This window comes from Microcaecilia unicolor, chromosome 1, assembly GCF_901765095.1.
Source record: "Microcaecilia unicolor chromosome 1, aMicUni1.1, whole genome shotgun sequence".
Lineage (NCBI taxonomy): Eukaryota > Metazoa > Chordata > Amphibia > Gymnophiona > Siphonopidae > Microcaecilia > Microcaecilia unicolor.
In genome coordinates, this window is record NC_044031.1 from 605,942,975 (window position 1) to 605,956,139 (window position 13,165).

Consider the following 13,165-nt stretch of genomic DNA (forward strand, 5'->3'; position numbering starts at 1 on the left):
TCCTTTACTTATGTGAAGAGCAATTCTAAAAATTGGTGCTTCACACTGGGTACCCTAATGCCATGCACTCAGCATCAATTCTATAATGGCGTCTTGGCGCCAAAATGCCATTATATAATACTAGTATAAGATCAGAATTAGCCAACCCATGTGTAGATGTTCCATCTTTTACCATGTGAGAGAAGATCCGCCAGCAAGCGGAAAACTCAAGCACCCCACGGTAAAAACAATAATGTGAGAGAAGATCCGCCAGCAAGCGGAAAACTAATGTGAGAGAAGATCCGCCAGCAAGCGGAAAATTCAAGCACCCCACGGTAAAAACAATAATGTGAGAGAAGATCCGCCAGCAAGCGGAAAACTAATGTGAGAGAAGATCCGCCAGCAAGCGGAAAACTTTTTCATCTGCATTACCAATAGTGCGTGCAGCGCTTCTGACGGACTTTTTTAAAATAGTCTTTCTAAAGACTACCACGTCATTTTTGAAGAACCAACCTCATTACTATTTAGCAATTCTCCGTGCAAGAGACTGCTGTAAAATCTTCAGAGGATTTCCATCATCATTGCTCTGCAGCACTCTGCACAGCAGACTCCTGATGCAGGCCTGACGGCCGAAACACGACATTGTGTCAAGTCTTCAAACCTTCAATAAAGTTTTTTGTTTAAGAACATCCTCCAGTTTCTGGTATCCTTGGTCGTACTCCCACTTTTTACACATCATCTTTTACCATGACAATGACAAGTGTAAGTTGACGCACCTAGGTGCCCCAAGTAATGTGTGTAGTCCTTGCTCCGCCCACATGCATGCCCCCCTCGCAATTAGACATTACCTTATAGAATAGAACCTAATTGACAATTTAATGGTGCCTTTCAAATGTGTAAGTGGCATTCTCTAGGTGCCACTTTTTGGAATTTCCCCCATGAAGGAGGGGGGGGGGGGGGGATTCTATAAATGATGCCCAGAGTTAGGCCATGGAAAGATCTGCTCTAAAATAGTATTCTAAAAAGAATGCTCTGCATGGAGCATCCTTTTCAGAATGCTAGTTTAGCATGGATCTTGCACCTAACTTTGGGCATTGCATTTACATCTGGTGTAAATGCTAGTACATAAGTACATAAGTATTGCCATACTGGGACAGACTGTATGTCCATCAAGCCCAGCATCCTGTTTCCAACAGTGGCCAATCCGGGTCACAAGTACCTTGCAAGTTCCCAAACAAGTACAATACATTTTATATTGCTTATCCTAGAAATAAGCAGTGGATTTTCCCCAAGTCCATTTTAATAATGGTCTATGGACTTTTCCTTTAGGAAGCCATCCAAATCTTTTTTAAAACCCGCTATGCTAACCGCTTTTACTACATTCTCTGGCAATGAATTACAGAGTTTAATTATGTGTTGAGCGAAGAAATATTTTCTCCGATTCATTTTAAATTTACTACTTTGTAGCTTCATTGTGTGCCCCCTAGTCCTAGTATTTTTGGAAAGAGTAAACAAGCAATCCACGTCTACCCGTTCCACTCCACTCATTATTAGACCTCTATCATATCTCCCCTCAGCTGTCTTTTCTCCAAGCTGAACATCCCTTGCTGCTTTAGCCTTTCCTCATAGGGAAGTCATTCCATCCCCTTTATCATTTTCTTTGCCCTTCTCTGTACCTTTTCTAATTCCACTATATCTTTTATGAGATGTGGTGAACAGAAATGAACACAATATTTGAGGTGCGGTCGCACCATGGAGCGATACAAAGGCCTTATAAAATCCTCATTTTTATTTTTAATTCCTTTCCTAATAACAACCAAGATTCTATTTGCTTTCTATATTTGCACGTGCAACTTAATTAGCTTAACAAGCCAATCAGTGCCGATAATTGAACTTAGCAAGCAATTATTGAAACTAATTGGCTTTAATTAGAATTTACACACACAAATGTCTAAGCATATTCTGTAAAGTGATGCGCGTAAATTCTAAAACACAGATCTGAAAAGGGGGCATGGCCACGAGAGAGGCATGGGTAGGTTGTGAGCGTTCCAACAATTTACGTGCACTGTTATAGAATATACCTGTTCCACGCGTAACTTAGGCGTCGGCATTTACACCAGGATTTCATTGGCGTAAATGGCTGCAACTAAATGTAGTTGCAAAAAATAGGTGTTGGGTGTATTCTATAAACTACGCCTAAATTTAGACATTTTCTATAAACCGTGCCTAAATTTAGGTGCGGTTTATAGAATTCACCTAAGAGTATTTTTTTTGGTCCTGATTTTTAAGACATGATATATAGAATCTAGCCCTAAATATTTATGTACATACATACACATATATATGCCGGTAGTCCAGTCATTTACATGCATTTTGGCATATAACACAAGTAGGATCTTATCAATGTAGCTTATGAAATAGAGAGACTCCAGATCTGATATTTTTGATGATTGCTTTATTTTATAAAGGTAACATATATGCAAGATACATTTGAATGCACTTTGTTTCTATTACATGTAACTCTATCTCATGCATATTCACTATGCATATCCTGAAACCTGACTGGCTAGAGGACTAGGAACACCTTGAGAAACTGGCTTAGAGTAATGTTTCTTAGGCAGATCCTGTCATGTTCCCTAGCCAGTATGACTTTCAGGTTATCCACAGTGAATATGCATTGTATCTATCTCATCCATATTCAATTGTGAATAGACTGAAAAGCAGATTAGCTCAGAATGAGCCTTCGACTGTGGGTTCAACATAACTCTCGAAGCTTGAGTTCAAGACCATTGTCTGTTTGACCTTGGGAATATCATTTTTCTCTGTCCTCTAGGGCCAAGCTGCAAAAGACATTTGCCTTAACACGGCTTTCCTAGCTAATAAATTAAATGCTGATAATTTGTAAAACCAACATTTAGAAATATCTTAAAATGACCAAGTCAAAATGTTTCTCTTGGATCAGAAAGCAATAAATCTGAACATAATGCAACTTGAAAGAAAATGAATTTCTTACTTAATACTTTGTAATACTAAATGTTTATTTACTAACACTCTTCCACTACTCATGATGTATTGTAAGCCACTTTGAGCCTGCAAAGAGGTGGGATAAGGTGGGATACAAATGCAATAAATAATAATAATAATAATCATCTATAGGAAGATGAAGCTTAAAACATATGTTCCTCATATGGTAGATTTAAATTGTGACATACCATCAATCTTATCAAATCTGGGGTAAATATTACATGAAAAGCTAAACCATGACCAGTTTCCTGACATGTGGAGGTTTAATGACCAAACAGGTAACGTAAGGAGAAGTATTGATTTGTCCAGCATGTAAGTTCATAGGAAGGACGGACACCGTTGGACACGTGTACAGCTTAATGTTCTTACTTAACAAATAGTGACTTTTATTTCTGCACTTATTATTCTTTACCATTTTTACTGTTAAGAGTTTAATTGGATGGTTCACCTAAGTCTAAATGCAATCTGCATAATTCCTGTTCTCCTGCTAAAGATGCAAGCAGAAAGGAAAGAATTGGGCTAGTATTAAGGCATCATGGAACCTATTTTTATAGCTACAGGAGTTTTAAATAAGAATAGCCATACTGAGTCAGACCAATGGTCTATCTAGCCCAGTATCCTGTTTCCATCAGTGGCCAATCCAGGTCACAAATACCTGGCAGAAACCCAAATAGTAGCAACATTCCATTCTACCAATCCAAGGTCAAGCAGTGGCTTCCCCATGTGTATCTCAATAGCAGACTGTGGACTTTTCCTCCAGGAACTTGTTCAAGCCTTTTAAAATCCATATATGCTAACCGCTATTACAAAATTCTCCAGCAACGAGTTCCAGAGCTTAACTATTCTTTGAGTGAAAAAATATTTCCTCCTGTTTGTTTTAAAAGTATTTCCATGTAACTTAATTGAGTGTCTCCTAGTCTTTGTACTTTTTGAAAGAGTAAAAAAATCGATCCACTTCTACTCATTCTACACTGGTGAGGACTTTGTAGACCTCAATCATATCTCCCCTCAGTCATCTCTTTTCTAAGCCAAAGAGCCCTAACCTCTTTAGCCTTTCCTCATATGAGAGAAGTTCCATCCTCTTTATCATTTTGGTTGCTCTTTGAACCATTTCTAATTCTGCTAAATCTTTTTTTGAAGTACGGCAACCAGAATTGAACATAATATTCAAGGTGAAGTCACAGCATGGAGCAATACAGAGGTATTATAGTATTCTTGGTCTTATTTACAATCCCTTTCCTAATAATTCCTAGTATCCTGTTTGCTTTTTTTTTTGTCTGCTACCGCATACTGGACAGAAGATTTCAGCTTTTTCTCTACGATGACACCTAGATCTTTTTCTTGGGTGCTGACCACCAAGATGGACCCTAGCATCAGGTAATGGTGATTTGGATTGTTCTTCCTGATGTGCATCACTTTGCATTTGTCCACATTAAATTTCATCTGTCATTTGGATTCCCAGTCTTCCAGTTTCCTAAGGTCTCCCTGCAATTTTTCACAGTCCGCATGTGTTTAACAACTTTGAATAGTTTTTTTTTCATCTGTAAATTTAATCATCTCACTTGTCATTCTAATTTCCAGATCATTTATAAATATGTTAAATAGTACCAGTCCCTGTACAGATCTCTGTGTCACTCCACTATTCACCCTCTTCCATTGAGCAAAATGGCCATTTAACCCTAATCTCTGTTTTCTGTCCAATAACCAATTCCTAATCCATACCAGAACATCGTCTCCTATACTATGACTCTAATTTTCTCAGGAGTCTTTTGAGGAACTTTGTCAAAATCTTTCTGAATAGATACAGTACATCAACCAGCTCACCTTTATTGACATGTTTATTTATGCCTTCAAAGAAATGAAGCAAACTGGTGAGAGAAGACGTCAGCCAAGGGAAGACTTCCCTTGGCTGAATCCATGCTGACTCTGTCCCATTAAACCATGGTTTTCTATGTGTCTTCTTATTGTTGCCTTTCTAAGTTTTAAGTCACAAGCCAGGGTTCAGTAGGAACTCCATATAGAGAAAGTCCCTTATTCACAAGCACTGCATCTGTAGGCATACTTAGGTATATTTGGCTTAAGGTACACAGAAGCAGACAGTAAGGTTTGCTACTTTCCCCCAGTGTCACGTTCTCAAAACTGGAAACTAGGTTGTGAGCCCCACGCTAGAAAGAGGGCAAATCTCAGGCAAGCAGTTAGGCTTCACCTGCACTTGGCCACTTTTCACCCAGAGTTGAGCTCTGGGCTTCAGGTGCCTGGCAGGACTTGCTGGACAGGGCAGGACTGGATAACAGCAAGGCAGCACAGGGACTGAGGGTCAGAGGGGAGAGAGAGGAACATGGGCAGCAAGGCAGGAGACTGGGCAAGGAAGGGAAAGCTAAAGGGCAGAACAGAAAGCTGCAGAACAGCCACTAAACCGGGAACAAACACTGACTAACAAGATGCAGAACTAAGAGCTGCAAGCAGCCCCAAAGCCAGAACACAGACAAACAGAAACTAAACACAGAATTACAAACAAGAAACCAGGCAAGGAAAGCAAGCAAAACCTAAACTAAACACAGACTAACTAGAAACAGGCAAGAATCTCAGGCAAACACTGGACTAGCAGAAGTGCAACAAGCACCAACATACCAGGGCCTTAGACACAATGCAAAGGCAAAGCAGCAAGGTTTCAGAATGGCTAATAAGCCCAGCAGCACCTGGAGCTCAGCTGCAACCATCACTAGGAAACTACGGGTACTGTGTAGGTTCAATCCAAGCAAGCAAGTCTGGCAGCCCAGAAGATCCGGACCGGACTTGGCAGAAATCTGGAACGGGTGACGGTCCACAGCAGCCACCGGTTCTGGCCACCAGAGGGCGAGGTGAGCACAGACGTGACACCCAGACTATGAACACTTCATCTACATGGATCCCAGTTCCAAATACTCTGAGGCCAGTAGTTTGTCTTTCAAGATGGCTTTGTAGTGCAGTCTCTTACTAGACTATTAGGATAAACCCTTTCTTGTGAATTTTACCACCAAAGACATTTTATAAGGAGAATAAAATACAATAGATGCCACTCTGTAAGCCTCACCTAAAATAAGGTGCCAATTGTGTACCAAAAATATGAAAAAACTGCCCTTATGCGCATGATTGGCACCATTAATTGGCTGTTACATATGTGCTTGGCACTATTCTATCAAGTTGGCATGCAATTTGCATGCCGCATAACTGAACTGTACCTGTGGGCAGAGTGAGGTTGTGTCATGGGCATTTTGCCATACAACAAGTGCAACTTATAGAAGAGTATCAGTTGAGTGCATTGTATAGCACAGCAACTTACGTCATCCATTGACTTGGCATAAGTGGTTGCCCTAAGGTTTGGCACATCAAAGCAGCTTTGCACTATTATTCAATGCCTTGATGCTGTTATAGAGTTGGCACATTAATTTAGGCCAGTCCAAATAAGAAGCAATCCACTCTCATGAGTAAACCAACAAAACCCAATGGGTGGGAATGATCACAAAAAAAATGGGCTAGGATGATAAACCAGAGCCTTTATTCAAAACGATGGTCAACAGGTGCAGGCAAATATAATGGACCCAACATGGGCTGTGTTTCGATGACTAGGTCTTCCTCAAGGGTTCTCTGATGACAAATAACAAAATAAATAATACCTAATAGCAAACGGGTCTGGAAGTCAAGTCAAGTGTACCGAGGTAAAGTGCATCATCAAACAAACAGCTTATGGTGGGTCCAGTATAATTGCCTGCACCAGTTGACCACCATTTTGAATAAAGGCTCTGGGTTTATTATCCTGGTCCATTGTTTTGTTTTTTTTTTGGTCATTCCCACCCTTCGTATTTTGTTTGCACTAATTTAGGCACCACTTCATAGAATTGCCCCAGTGGTATTGGCTTTCAGAGGTTCTATTATTATACCCATTGAATAGTAATCAAGTGAAAATACATACACCGTTTTCATCCGATGCAGACGCACCAGCCTCCAGTAAAACCTTCACAACCTCTGCATGGCCTCCAGAAGCAGCCAAGTGCAAGGGGGTGGAGTCATTTGTCTGAAATACAAAATATGATCTTACAAATTAATGCCATGTAGATTCAAGGTGCCAAGACCACAGGCCCAAAAGGAACAAGTCATAAAAGAACTGTAGAGAGACACTGGGAATGTATTGCAATATAATACAGGAACCTCTACGATACAGTAATTTGCAGTGATATGGGGTAAATATATTCTCAGATACACAGAGGGGCAAATTCCCTAAATCACGCTCAAAAAGGGGGGCTGGAAAAGATCGGTGCTAAATGTAATTCTGTAAAGGGTGCATGCCCTGTATAGAATCTCACTTTATGCCAATTCCTGTAGCCAAACTTTAGGTGTCACACTTATGCCTGCTGAAACCTTGTGTAAATGCTGGTGCCCAAGTTTGGTGCATTGACCCAGTATTCTATAATCATGCATTTAAATTTTTGGAAAGCCTCTGACTCACCCAGGCTCCTCCCTCAGCCACACCCCCCTTTGAAGTACACACGATGGGAATTAGGCGCCCTGCCTTTTAGAATAGCGTGCAGCCAGATGTGCATGTTAAAACCCAATTATTGATGGCTCAGGGCTCATTATTCAATTAAGGGGTATTTTACTAAAGGTTAGCTCGAGTTATCTGCAGCAAGTCTCATTTTATTCTTATGGACCTTGCTGCAGATAACTCGAGCTAATGTTTAGTAAAAAAAAAACAAAAAACCTTAATTTGCTAGAACATCTTAGGAGCATGTCCAAATTTGGTTGTGTAAATCTGGGGGCCATTTATAGATTATGGGGAAAAATGTTCAGGTTTTCACCATTCCTCTTTTGGGGTATAATTGGTGTGTTGGTAGTGCAGAGTCAATGGAAGCTATTTTGGTGCTCTCCCCATCAAGAAGGAGGTCTCTTTAACTGCTCCAGTGGAAGAAGAATGCAGCTTGCAACACTCTCTTAGAAAAAGGGAAGGACAGGGCCTGTCACATGAGAGGCAATTTTCTAAATCTTGAGCTATGTCCATGGAAGTGGAAGAATAAACTCATCCAGAAAGAAGAGTGAAGAAAATCAGACGGGAGAACTGGGGCTTAACTTTGCTGGAAACGAAACAAAAAACAACTCCTAGCCTTAGGGTAGCTCCAGTCTATCTAGGACTCAAAGAAAAGAAAACAAGAAAAACTCATTGTGGAAAAAGAAACAAGAAAAATTCATTGTAGAAGTCCTTAGCTAAATGAGACAAACGTACAGATTAATTGTGGAAGTCCTTAGCTATAAGAAGTGCTGGTGGAATAAACTAAACCAGGAATTAAGTTTGTGGCAGAAATGGAAATGCTGCTGAACATTCAGGCAAAATTATCAGCCCCTCAGTTCTTAGGAAACACATACTTGTTGTCTACTGTGCACATTTGGCTAATGGAAGAAGCGTGTAAAGGGACCTACAAGAGTTTTGTATTTCCTTACAAAATTCTGAATGGTGTGGAGTCGGTGAAGGTGAATTGATTTTTCACTCATTCAAAAAGTACAAAGATCAGGGGACACACAATGAAACTACATGGAAATACTTTTAAAGCAAATAGGAGTAAATATTTTTTCACTCAAAGAATAGTTAAGCTCTGGAACTCGTTCCCAGAGGATGTGGTAATGACGGTTAGCGTATCTGGATCTAAAAAAGGTTTGGACAAGTTCCTGGAGGAAAAGTTCATAGTCCATGTTCATTGAGATGAACATGGGGGAAGCCATTGTCTGCGCTGGGATTGGTAGCTGTTGGAATGTTGCTACTAATTGGGTTTCTGCCAGGTACTTGTGACCTGGATTAGCCACTGTTGGAAACAGGATACTGGGCTAGATGGACCATTGGTCACACCCAGTATAGCTATTCTTATGTTCTTATTTATTGATGAACCAAAACCTTCAACAAAAAGTAAAGAAAATATAGAAAATAAAAACTGTAACAACCTTAGAGGTGAAACAGATCAGTTACTTTAAACAATCTGTACATGATCTGGAAGTTTCTGAACAGAGAATAGTATGAACTAAAAGGGTGGCCTACAAAACAGATTGACAGCAGGGAAACTATCATGACAAGAAATAGCTATTGTTTTATTAAAGCCGAGTTTAAGTACTTTTCTTGCCGAGTTTAAGTACTTTGCATGCAATTTAACTGAATTGCAAGCCCATTAGTGCTAAAAATGGGCTTTTTAACTAGCAATTATTGGCACTAATTAGATTTAACTATGAGTTACATGCCTAACGTTACGCAAGGGATCTGCGCCAAAATTTTATGAGTGGTCCGAAAATGGAAATGCGGAAAAGGGAGGGTCATGAGCATTTTGCAATTACGCATCATGCACAAATTTAGGTGCAGATATTTGCACCACATTTTCGTTAGTGCAAATGGCACTGCCCACAATTTACGCACAACCCCAGTGCCTATGCAGTATTCTATAAACCATGCTTAACTTTAAGCATGGCTTATAGAATAACAGGTTGGGGTTTTTTTTTGCACCATATATAGAATTCACCCCTAAGTGCATATTAGAGCTTAATGCTGTTTAGTAAAAGGTCCCCTATTTGGACAAATACCATGATATTATGATGGTGTTTCGCCTTATTGCATTACAAATGGAGAGAATATGGTGTTGTTACCTTGTTGCGTGTACTTGTCACACCGACTTTGTTGAACTTCAGAAATTCCTTGATCACAGCTACACTGCCCTTGGCAGCAGCTATGTGTGCGCAGGTAGATCCTTCCACATTGGCTGAGGTCACCAGCTCAGGTTTGTGCTTCAGGAAGAGTTTAACCACGTCGGAATGGTCATTCTCTGCAGCGAGGTGCAGAGGAGTCTGTCCTTGCTAGGAAAAAAATGTACATACAGTATATATTTTGGAAACTGTCACCTGTAATGTGAATAATTAAAAGGGTTATCTGATTAACTTATAGAGCTAACCTATTTAAATTCGAGATTTGAATATTACCCCAACTCCCTGGCAAAAGTTTCTGTAAGGAAAGTCACTGTAGCAGGGCTTCACTCCAAAATGTTTTTCAGCAGTTTACAGATGGAGAAACAGAGAATAAATTGGTATTCAATTGGACTACCACAGCAGCCACACCACATCACCCAGTTCTAGTGGTGCTACTAGGACTGAATGGGCCCTGGGCAGAAAATTTGAAATGGGCCTCCTATAACACCATTGCTCTCAAGGTAATGGGGACCAAGGGAGGGAGGATGCACATTTTCCAAAGCTGACATATTACAATTAATAAATTCAGAACAAAATACTTCTACTTTTGTTGTCTGGGCATTGCTTTGGTCCTAGTGTTTCTATTCTGCTTTTCTTCAGGATCTTCTGTTCTTTTGACATTTCTTCTCTGTTTACCAACACTTGTCTTTTCTGTGTGTGTTCTTATTTATTCTGTCCATTGGCTCCACTCTGTGTCCCTGTCCCTATCCTCCCCCCATGTTCAGTATATCTTCTTGGTGTCCCTATCCTTCCTCTTGTGCCCAGTATTGTCCCTCTCTGTCCTTGTCCCTATGTTCCCTCTAGGGCCAGCACCTCTTCTGCGTCACTGCTCCTCCCCATGTCTAACTTCCCTTCATCCTGCACTCTCAACCCTCTATGGTCTGACTTCCCTCTCCCGATCCCTGTATTGGTCCACCATCTGTCCTCTCTCTCCCCAGTCCAGTCTTTTTCTCTGTTCCCTCTCCTCCCCACTGTCCACTGTAGTCCAGCATCTGCCCCTTCCCCTTTGCTCCAAGTCTTTCTCCCCTCTGCTCCCCCAGACCTGGTCCACCATCTCTCCCCTCTCTTCCCCCTACCCTTTGCTCCCGGTCTCTGCCCCACCTCTGTTGGCCAGTTCGGCATCTCTTCATCTCCCCTCCTCCTTTCCCTTCCCTCCTCTCCCATCCTCTTCCCTTCCTCCGGCAGCCATGTGGGTCCAGAATCACTCCTGCTCCCCCACTGATGGTCCTCCACATGTGGCAGAGAGAGCACTGAAAACTACCTTTCTGGTCAGTGGGGTCTTTGCTGTGTGCATCTCGTTTCTGTGATGTAACTTCTTGTAGGCAGGATGCATACAGGAAAGACCCTGCTGGCACAGAGTGGCAGGTTTCAGCACTCTCTCTGCCATGTATAAAGGACCAGCGGTGGGGGAGGGGGAGCTGGAGCAATGCCGGACTCGGGAGTGGGGAAAGCTGGTACAATGTCGGACCCGGGCATATGGGGTGGGGGAGGAGAAGGAGGTACAACCTCAGGTGGTCTCTACTATTGGGCAGTTCTGGGCATTTTGCCCCTGCCCAGTTCTGTTTTGTTATTCTGTGTCTTCAAAACTTGAGTGGCCTGCAGAGGTTCCTTGCTTTTGGGGGACAATTGTCTCCAAATGAATTATTTTTGTGTATACCATGACAGTAATGGACTTCACTCCTAAGCCAGGGTACGTTGAGTATGATCTCAGTCTCTCAAATGTACTGCTAACAGTTATGAGGAAGTCTGGGGATCCTTAAACCTAGGGCTGGAAAATATCTGAGTTCAGGCACTTATTTTAACAACTTGCAGCGTTGAATGATATTCTTAATTTCTCTTGCCAACATTTTCATGCCTAGATGGAGCCATCAAGGAAATCATTATCTTGCACAACAATGTGTTCCTGTCAGTGAGGACAATGAGTGTGATGCCGTCCACATTGCTGACTGCATAACCAGGAAACGGAAAGGGAGCACAATGGAAAACAATCATACTGCAGTCAAATGTTGCAAATCCTTACCAATACAGGAAGAAATACTCAGTATGACAGACAAACGAGATCTCAATTAGACAGTAAGAACATTGTTTGCCATGGACAGAGGTTATCCCCAAGAGACGAAAGCTCATCATTTCTTGCAAAAGCAGAAGTGGAGACAAAGAAGACTGCGCTGTATAATGAAGTGCACAAAATTACCACAGCTCTGGTGTATGTAAATGGATCTCATACATAGTCATTTGAGATGTGAGGTCTCTTGGATAGGTTTGTGATGCCCTGACTTATTTATTTATTTATTTAGATTTTGCTCACACCTTTTTCAGTAGTAGCTCAAGGTGAGTTACATTCAGGGACACTGGCTATTTCACTGTCCCAGGAGGGCTCACAATCTAAGTTTGTACCTGAGGCAATGGAGGGTTAAGTGACTTGCCCAAGATCACAAGGAGCAGCAGTGGGATTTGAACCTGCCACCTCTGGATTACAAGACCGGAGCTGTAACCCAGTGGCGTTCCTAGGGGGGCTGACACCCGGGGCGGATCGCCGATGCGCCCCGCCCCCTGGGTGCAGCGCCCCCCTGGATGCAGCACGGACCCCCCCCCCCCCGGCGAAAGGATACCCCCTGCGAAGGAACCCCCCCCCAGGTGCACGCCGCTGGGGGGGTGCCGCACGCACCTGTCCTCAGTTCGTTCCATGCTTCTTCTCTGCCCCGGAACAGGAAGTAACCTGTTCCGGGGCAGGGAAGAAGCATGGAACGAACGGAGGACAGGCATGCGCAGCACCCCCCAGCGGCGTGCACCCGGGGCGGACCGCACCCACCGCCCCCCCTAGGAATGTCACTGCTCTAACCACTAGGCCACTCCTCCACTCCACTTGAGGACACAGGTTCAGTTGTGCACCAACAGAAACTGGTTCAGTAGGATGAACCAGCTCTGTGACTTGATTCAAGCTGTATATAATTGCCACAGCCCAGTGGCGTACCAAGGGGGGGGTGGTGGGGGCGGTCCGCCCCGGGTGCCAGTGGGTGGGGGGTGCTCCGCTCCCGCCGCCTCCCGTGGCCGTTCCCACGGCGCCGCACATTAAAAAAAACCGGCGAAGCAGCGTCGCAGGCAGCGCCTTGTGCCCTGCTTGTAAAAAAAAAAAAATCAAATCTCCTTCCTTCTCCTCCTCGTCTTGATGTCGACTCGGGCCTTCCAATCAATTTGATTGGAAGGCCCGAGTCGACGTCAAGACGAGGAGAAGGAAGGAGATTTTATTTATTTTTTTTTACAAGCAGGGCACGAGGCGCTGCCTGCGACGCTGCTTTGCCGGTTTTAACGGGACTGAGGTGGGGAAGGAGAGGGGCGAAAGGGACTCGGGTGGGGGTGTTCAGAGGGGAGAAGGGGACTGGGGTGGGAATCTCAGAGGGGAGAAGGG

At 42.8% G+C, this 13,165-nt stretch overlaps 1 protein-coding gene across 1 annotated transcript in view; it reads right to left on the minus strand.

Moving 5' to 3' along the window:
- LOC115460153 (serine/threonine-protein phosphatase 6 regulatory ankyrin repeat subunit B-like) overlaps positions 1-13,165 on the minus strand; it is a 182,981-nt gene that overhangs the window by 69,245 nt on the left and 100,571 nt on the right. Inside the window, exons 18-19 of the mRNA XM_030189994.1 lie at positions 9,661-9,867; positions 6,956-7,057 (exon numbers count right to left, since the gene is read on the minus strand). Of these exons, the coding sequence (XP_030045854.1) occupies positions 6,956-7,057; positions 9,661-9,867 (309 nt within the window). The remainder of the gene's footprint in view (positions 1-6,955; positions 7,058-9,660; positions 9,868-13,165) is intronic.